The sequence below is a fragment of the Paramormyrops kingsleyae genome, chromosome 18 (genome assembly GCF_048594095.1).
Source record: "Paramormyrops kingsleyae isolate MSU_618 chromosome 18, PKINGS_0.4, whole genome shotgun sequence".
In the NCBI taxonomy this organism is placed as follows: domain Eukaryota; kingdom Metazoa; phylum Chordata; class Actinopteri; order Osteoglossiformes; family Mormyridae; genus Paramormyrops; species Paramormyrops kingsleyae.
The window spans coordinates 24,220,782-24,228,512 of NC_132814.1; the positions used below are offsets into that span (position 1 = coordinate 24,220,782).

Genomic DNA, 7,731 nt, shown 5'->3' on the forward strand with positions numbered 1-7,731 from the left:
TGTATTTCATCCCATAGTAAGAGGCCTTGAGGTAATAAAGTCATACATATTGAATATTGCACAATCACCTACAGAAATTTTCAACAATTCAAAATTTTCTTCAAATTTTAGATTCTTCAAAATAGCCGCTCTTTCTTCAATGACAGCATTGCAGACTCTTGGTATTTTTACACCCAGTGTACAGATGTAACCAACAGAAATACTTCTGCAACAGTCCTGAAAGAGTTTCCATAAGACCTGGGCACAGGTTGGCTACCTTACTCTTACGCTTTGATCCTTGATCCAGTTCTAATTCAGTTTCCTCTCTCTTCATGTTCCCTTAAGAAGCCTTCATTCCTGTTCCCTCAAGAAGCCTTCATTCCTGTTCCCTTAATGCCTTCTGCAGTGTTGTTTAAATCTCCCTGCCCTGCTGATTTTGGCAATCCCTTTATCCCCATGAGATCTTGCAGCTTCCTTTAGCATATTATTCCATTGTCTAGAATTAAAATAAAGAGTTTATCATAGGTCAGATTAGTTACATAGGTCAGATTGTCTATTATTGTAGAGAGGGAGTATGTTTTGGATCAAAGTGATGGGGTTTGTGGTTTTTCTTCCGAAAATTAACCCAAATCACGTTATTATTTGACATATGGTTTTCATTTTATCAGTTTTTGGCAGGTATGCAGCCTAAATTTTTATTGTTGCTGTTAATATAAATCTAATGAAAACAATAACACTCACTTTCCTTAGTTCCATTTCTTATGCTGAATTAGGTTACATAAATTGAGCTGATTCTACTTACCCTTCTTATTTAGTGCTATTTGATGGCTTACTTTAGGGTAAAACTAAATCTGTGAAATTGTAAAAATAATTGTACTGTTTTGTCTGTTTAGCAAGAAGGAATTAAATACAAGCAATCAGACACAATTTGCCAATAGCAAGCAATAAACAACAGAATGAGATATATATTTTAACTGCTGTGATATTCCTAGCTGAACATAGGAAAGCCTACAGCCATGATCTAGTGTGGGCAACTTAAAATCTTTGTGGAATGTAACTAATTGTAAAAAATAGTAGTCTTGTCTGGTTTAAAACTGATTGTATGTGATCTGAATGCAGGTATTGAGGAGTACCTTGCTGTCCTACATGCTGTTAAGGAGATTCTTTCTCCTTTAAATTTGTGCCAATGATTTAAAACCACTAATCTTGTTTTCAAACTTGTATTACGTGATAATGCATAACTGTACTTTTCTGTGTACAAAGCCTGGTATCAACTGCTGTTAGACAGCTCGTCAGCAGATGGCAGTATATTACAGTTTTTATCTGATTTGCCAACACTGAAACCTATCCCTCCGAACAAAACTGTCAAAACAATCAGTCTTTTGGGAAATGAACAATGTTCACTCGATTAGACACAATTTGCCAGTCGCATTCACTCTTTTTGCAAACCTCTAAACACGTCATTCACAGAACATATTGCTCATTATGTTGGCAGTCGTAATGCATTGCGATGCAAAATGGAAAGCACATGCGGCAAAAATACAACTCAAAATTGTTCACAAATGTATTTGCCATGTAGTAGCCAATGAGTCATTGGAACAGTTGATTTAAAATATTGCTCAGTAACTCGGCATATCCACATTTTTGTCATGCCAGGAACAGTTTTGACTGTTTTCAGTTTTTTGCTGCACTGTGTAATGAGTGCTCAGTACTGTTTATATTATGTCTGGGTTCGTGTGTTATCTGAAAGCAGTGTTTGGTTTTTAGTAAAGATAACTGGTTCTGAGTCCATTGATTAATTTTGCCAGACCAGTTAGAGGTTTCGTGAAGTGAGAAGCTTTTGTTTTGTTTTCTCGAGCTTTGGGAAAAGTGGGAATAGTTCCAAGAAATATGTCTCAGCAGTTGTGAAATGCTGCAACTGTATAATGGACGATGCGATACCATACATAATTTCCATTTGCTGGCAAATGAAAATGTATTACTGCATCAGTGACTGGCAGAGGTGGCACTGTATACTATTCTGATATTAAAAAATAACTAGTCTGATATTAAAACGTAGACTAGTGAACTAGTCAATTTATAGGATAATTAACTTTTCATATATTCATTCTCTGTCATTTGTAACAAATAAACCTAACAATCTGCAGTAGCCAGATTTAAAGAATGCTATTGTGCAGCGGGTTCCTGATATCTACTGTTGACCACTAACTGTTCCTCTGTATGTTGTTTCCTATGACAGCTCAGTTACGTCTCAATATCATTAAGACTCCTTTTGATTTTTTGGATCTTATCTGCTATTTATGCAACCAAAGACATATTTCAGCTACATACCCAGTGCAAGGTCACAGGGGGAACCACATCATTTTTGAACCAGTGAGTAAGCTATAGCATTAACATAAAGTTATTGTGTTATTGTGTATTGTGTCTGCAGCCCTCGACGGGGCGGCCCACCAGGAATTCTCTTGATTCTTCTAATTATAGCCACTCCAACACTGAGTACCTGGTGAAAACGAGGACCACGTGTAAATCCCACGCACTCAGACATGGAGGCAGGGTAGCCAAATCTCACGCATCTGTCGTGACGCATTCAGGCTCTCACACTCAAGCTAGAAATCTCACTGCAAATCTACATATATTATTCCTTTATAAACCTAAAATTAGCTACATCAAAAGTGTTGGGGTAGTTTGCAAGTCCTACGTACTATTTACAATGTAATAAAACTGTTAAATGCATGTACATGTGTATGCATGTGTGTGCAGTCTTGTCCTGAATTGAAAATCACTCTTTTTGGAAAACTTTGAACAATGTTCACTCAGTTAGACACAATTTGCCCCTACAATTAGTGTGGGAGTGGCGAGTATGTTCAGGAGACCCAGGGTTTAGGGACTGATTTGGTCCCTACCAAGGTGGAAACCAAACCTACACCCCTGCTTAGACCAAAGCATTTATGGTTGGAGCAAATATACCAAAGCTGGCAACCCTGTGGAGATGTGAGGTAACAGTATTACTAATTAGCTATAGGCACCATGATGGCTTGCATGATCTTCAAAGAAAAATGATGAGTTCCATTTTCACAGGAGTGATCAAATCACTACATGTACGTCCAAACAGAGCATTTACATCTGTTCTGCAATTTGTTTTACGTGTTCTGCAGTTACGGTTTTCACTGAAACATATGTGTTTACTAAAGTGGACGTTTTAAATGATGTGCTTGAATGTTCTATTTTGGCGTATTTTTTAATCTATTTCTGATGACAAAATAATTTCTACGCTTACAAGATACAACCTATACGATCACGACAACTATGTGAAATAGTAGATGTATCATTATGTGCCCGATTTTATTGCTAAGAAAACGAAGGTGCGCTGCCTGGTTTGATTGGCCATGGCTTTATTCGGTGTTGTATCGGATTGGCTGACGAAACACCAATGACCGAAAGCGGGATGGTGCCTTGTTTAGTGCTGGGCGGCGCTGCCCTATTTAAACAGACTTGATCCGTCCCTGGAGTGACTATATCGCTGGCTTTACGGGCACAAAATCTCAGGTAATAATTGTTGTCTGGATTTAATAACAAATATGAAGTCAATATTTATATGGATCATATTTATTTTATTTATTGTATAATATTATACTTCGCGCCTAGCAGCTAAACTATAGTGATTATGAAAGGATGGGTCTTATATTTACGCTTCATTATGCATTATTATATAACAACATTACACTTTGCAAGATAGAAGGGATAGGTGTAGAATTAGATTACGTTATTTGCTTTAACATATTGACTAGGCCTAATATGGATGTTAACTGTATTGCTGTCTCAAAACGTTTTACTTTTTTATTCGTTATGCCTAAAGATATTTATCTACGCATGTACGTTGTTAGAATATATAGCGTATTATTTCTTAAAAGGGCTTACACGCAATACCCATTAAATATACCAATATATTTTATTTTATATAACTATAAGCAGTGTTTGATTTGGTATTTCTGTATACATATTAAACGCGATCTGTTTTTGTTAGCGACATATGCTTGACATGACTACAGGAACTAACGGAATTATTATTATTATTATTTATTCGCCTCTTGTCCATTTTTAATATCGCATTTTTAATACATTTGCCGATAATTCCCGTTTGAACGCCCCCGTACGAGTGGTGAAAACTCCATTGTAAATGTGGTATTTTTTAGAGAGCAGGAAGAATGTAACACTGTCTTCCCGAGGGAGGATGTAGGAGCGCGGTTATTCGCAACATGGTTAGCGTGACTGAATGTTATTGTTGTAGGCACGGGTTTGCAACGACAAAATTATGTCGTTATAGCGTTCTGTGTAATGCCGCTTGCGCAATCTCCAGATATGCAATGCAATATTGCTTACTTTGCCAAATTAAATTTAATATATTTTTTCGTGTACCGTGTGAGTAATGAGCTGTTGATAAGTGGAATCTTACCTTATCACGGGTTCATTCTAGGTGAGACCCAAGGTCGTATTTCGGTATGGACGGTAGGGGCCAAGTCCCTACTAATATATATTGTGGGAGAAACGTTCGTGTTTAGGTGGCCGGGGGTTCGAGGCTGATTTGGATACTAAACCTACACCCCTGATTTGACCAAAGCTTTAATTTTTTTAATTAAAGGGTACTGTGATGCTTCACTTAAAGACTAATTTAACAACTGGAAGCTATATGGTGCGATTTTGGAGACTGGATGAACTTACAGTATATTGATAAAATAGTGCTTAGCAAGTTGCTGTGTGCAGTACTATATTAATACAGTACTGTATTGTTTATAGGTTTTAGGATTCTGGTACTCATCTGCCTCTGAAGCAATATTAACTGATGAAAGTATAGGACTTCTCAGATAACATCCTGCTGAAAAAGACTGTGTTAATACTTATGTTATAAACTGTGTTTTGCATGCCTGGTTACCTTCTTGTGTACCTGGAAAAATACTGACCTTGAATGTGTGTGCACAGGTGTAGTCTTGCAAAGGTGTGGATTGAATCCAAAATATTAAATACAGTTGAATGCCTACCAACGTTTAACTCAATTGAGTCAATGGAAATCCCCCGTTTTTTAACATATTATCAAAATTAACATATTGATGTATGATGCATGAAACAGCTCGTTCATGGTGATTACAGATATTCCCACTTCGGATAATGCTCTCCATGCCTGGACTTTGCAGTTTTAGTTTGAGGCCAAGATCAGTGTGCAGAATCAACCAGGACTATTATGCAGTTTGGTTTTAAAACTGTCTCCATTTCCTTTGTTTGGCTTTAGTATTTGTGACTCTACTGATTTCAGAAACTGTCTGCAAAAGACAACTGCAGTATGTTTCACTAGACTAGAAAAGTGTTTACATTTTTTGAGGCGTGTCTTCTTTCATGTAACCTATCTATCTATCTATCTATCTATCTATCTATCTATCTATCTATCTATCTATCTATCTATCTATCAATCTATCTATCTAATTTAGAAAAATCCACCAAAATGAGTGACAACCCTGTCAGTAAGGAGGTACAGACCTTTGACAAGAGATGTCTAAAGAAGACCAACACGGCAGAAAAGAATAAACTGCCAACCAAGGAAGGTGGGTCTTACATCCATGCTGCTCACTTCATGCTGCTCACTTCATGCTGCTCACTTCATGCTGCTCACTCCATGCTGCTCACTCCATGCTGCTCCTGGACGCACATCTCTCACTTTCCAAAAACACTAATATTCCATTTTGAGGCGAAAAAAAATCTTCATCCATCCATAGACTAGTAATAGCTCATTCTACTGTGACTGATCAAATCCTCCAAACTACTGTTTAATAAAAAAAAAAATTTGCGGTAACATTCAAATGATCTTCTGCAGAAAACACAAACTCTGCTCGATTATTTGGTAGAGGCAACCATAAAGATCTGGTGGCTTATTATTCTGACTCACATAGGGTGAAGGGGAACACCTTGGTTATTGACTGCTATTGAGCAATCAGGTTATGGAAGAAGCATCAATGGAGAAGTCAATGGAAGTCCATGATCATGTGCTGACAGGGACTCATCTACTATATCAATGTTCTTTGAGGTCTTCTCATCTTAGCTTCTGTGGTTGGGCACCATTACCATCACATTATACCTTCCAGTGAGGGGTCTTGAGACCTCTGCTGTGGCAGACTAACCTCTCTGGGGGCCCTGGGCTGACATGGGTAGGGGGACCCCTAAGTGGGCCATTTGAGCTATTTTTTAGAGCCAAAAGAGAAACAAGAAGCAGTTAAAAACGTGCAGGGGGGCAGCGGTTAATTTGGGGGTGAGAGTTTAGTCAGTAAAATTCACTGTGGTGGGGGATTGGATCAGTCGGCCAAATTTAACATATATTATTATAGATTATAATATTTTAACCAAATTGGTATATAGTTGGTTTGGAGTAGACATTTGATCTTTTACTAAAAAAAAAAAAAAAGCTCAGTGGAGATCAGCAGGGGCCTTAGAGTGCAGGACCTGGGGTAGTTCTTCCCAAATCCAAACTCCAGCGCTGGGTCTCAGCATTAGGCATTGTTACTTTACATGACAAATAAAGACAATTATGACTTGTAATAGTGTATTACTGGCACAGTATTTGTGTTGAGTGCTGGGGCACTGAAAACTGATATATAACTGTATTTTTGCATCTTTTTTTTCCAGATATTGAGCAAGAAAAGAAGGAGTGTCGTATTCCTCCAAGCAACTGAATAGCTGTCGCCCCTCCCTTGCTCCCCCCCTCCAGTTGTTGTATCCCGGTTGCCAGGACACCGTGCCTGTTTTTATTGCTCCACCCAAGTTTGTTCACCTTAAGGGCTCTGAGATGCCAGGACAAAGTCCAAGGGTGGGGTTGGGGGGGGGGGGGCAAGAGGAGCAACAGGCACTGTTGCATCACTTAAGCCATGCGAAACTGCAGCTGTGTAAATTTTATATGTTGCTTCATAATGCATTGCAGAGTAAATTGACGGTCATAAAAGGGCCCTGCATTAATCAAATGTTCACACCCTTGTAACACTTTGCAGACCTGATGAAATTTATGAATTTATGACTTAACATGTTGAAACATATTTTTGTTTTTAAATAAAGTGATACATGTTTTACATCTGTCAGAGTAGCCTTTGCTTAATCAGATATTAACAATCAACTTCTCCTTTGCAGGACATCTAAAATGGCAGCCATTACAATATTTTTTATATCATTGATTTAGTTTTGCATACCGTGTACTTATTAATCTAGGTCTTGAAGTACGATGGGCAAAATAATTACACCTAATCATCACCTTAATATCAAAGTGACACTTTTGAATACTTTCATAAATGATGATCAACTGTAATCATGCAAGAAAATACCTATTGAAGTAATGTTAAGAAAAATAAAATTTCCATTTTTGTGTTTACAAATCAAGTCTGCAAAAAGATCACGTGTAGAAAACTAGACAAGGACAGATACATAGCTTTGTCTTTCATTTTTACATAGACTTTATTTTGCCGATTGAATAAATACTTAGAAGAACATTTCTAAAAAGTTACTAAAAATTGCAGCTACACAAAAGAAATTATAATTCATTTGTTCAAATTCAAACTACAAGTTCATAACTTTCTAAACATTAGATATAGACTAATATAGAGTGCATTTTTATATAGACAAGTTCATATATATTCTATGGTTTACACATAAACGTTACTCGTCAATTGACCTTAATAGCTTTTCCAGTGAGGGGTTGTGGTGAGTCTGACACGTATCTTA

General features: G+C 37.3%; 1 protein-coding gene across 1 annotated transcript; it reads left to right on the forward strand.

Annotated features, from left to right (window-relative positions):
• The first annotated feature begins 3,422 nt into the window (after positions 1-3,422).
• Positions 3,423-7,087, forward strand: LOC111855203 (thymosin beta-a-like). Its single transcript, XM_023833999.2, has 3 exons — positions 3,423-3,525; positions 5,460-5,573; positions 6,649-7,087. Exons 2-3 carry the CDS (start codon positions 5,474-5,476, stop codon positions 6,693-6,695), a joined length of 147 nt encoding a protein of 48 aa, XP_023689767.1. The 5' UTR covers positions 3,423-3,525; positions 5,460-5,473; the 3' UTR covers positions 6,696-7,087.
• The last annotated feature ends 644 nt before the right edge of the window (positions 7,088-7,731 follow it).

Coding starts and splice junctions, on each gene's coding strand:
- LOC111855203 (XM_023833999.2), top strand. CDS start 5,474: ATGAGTGACAACCCTGTCAGTAAGGAGGTACAGACCTTTGACAAGAGA. Junction 5,574..6,648: donor TAAACTGCCAACCAAGGAAG/GTGGGTCTTACA, acceptor TTTTTTTTCCAG/ATATTGAGCAAGAAAAGAAG.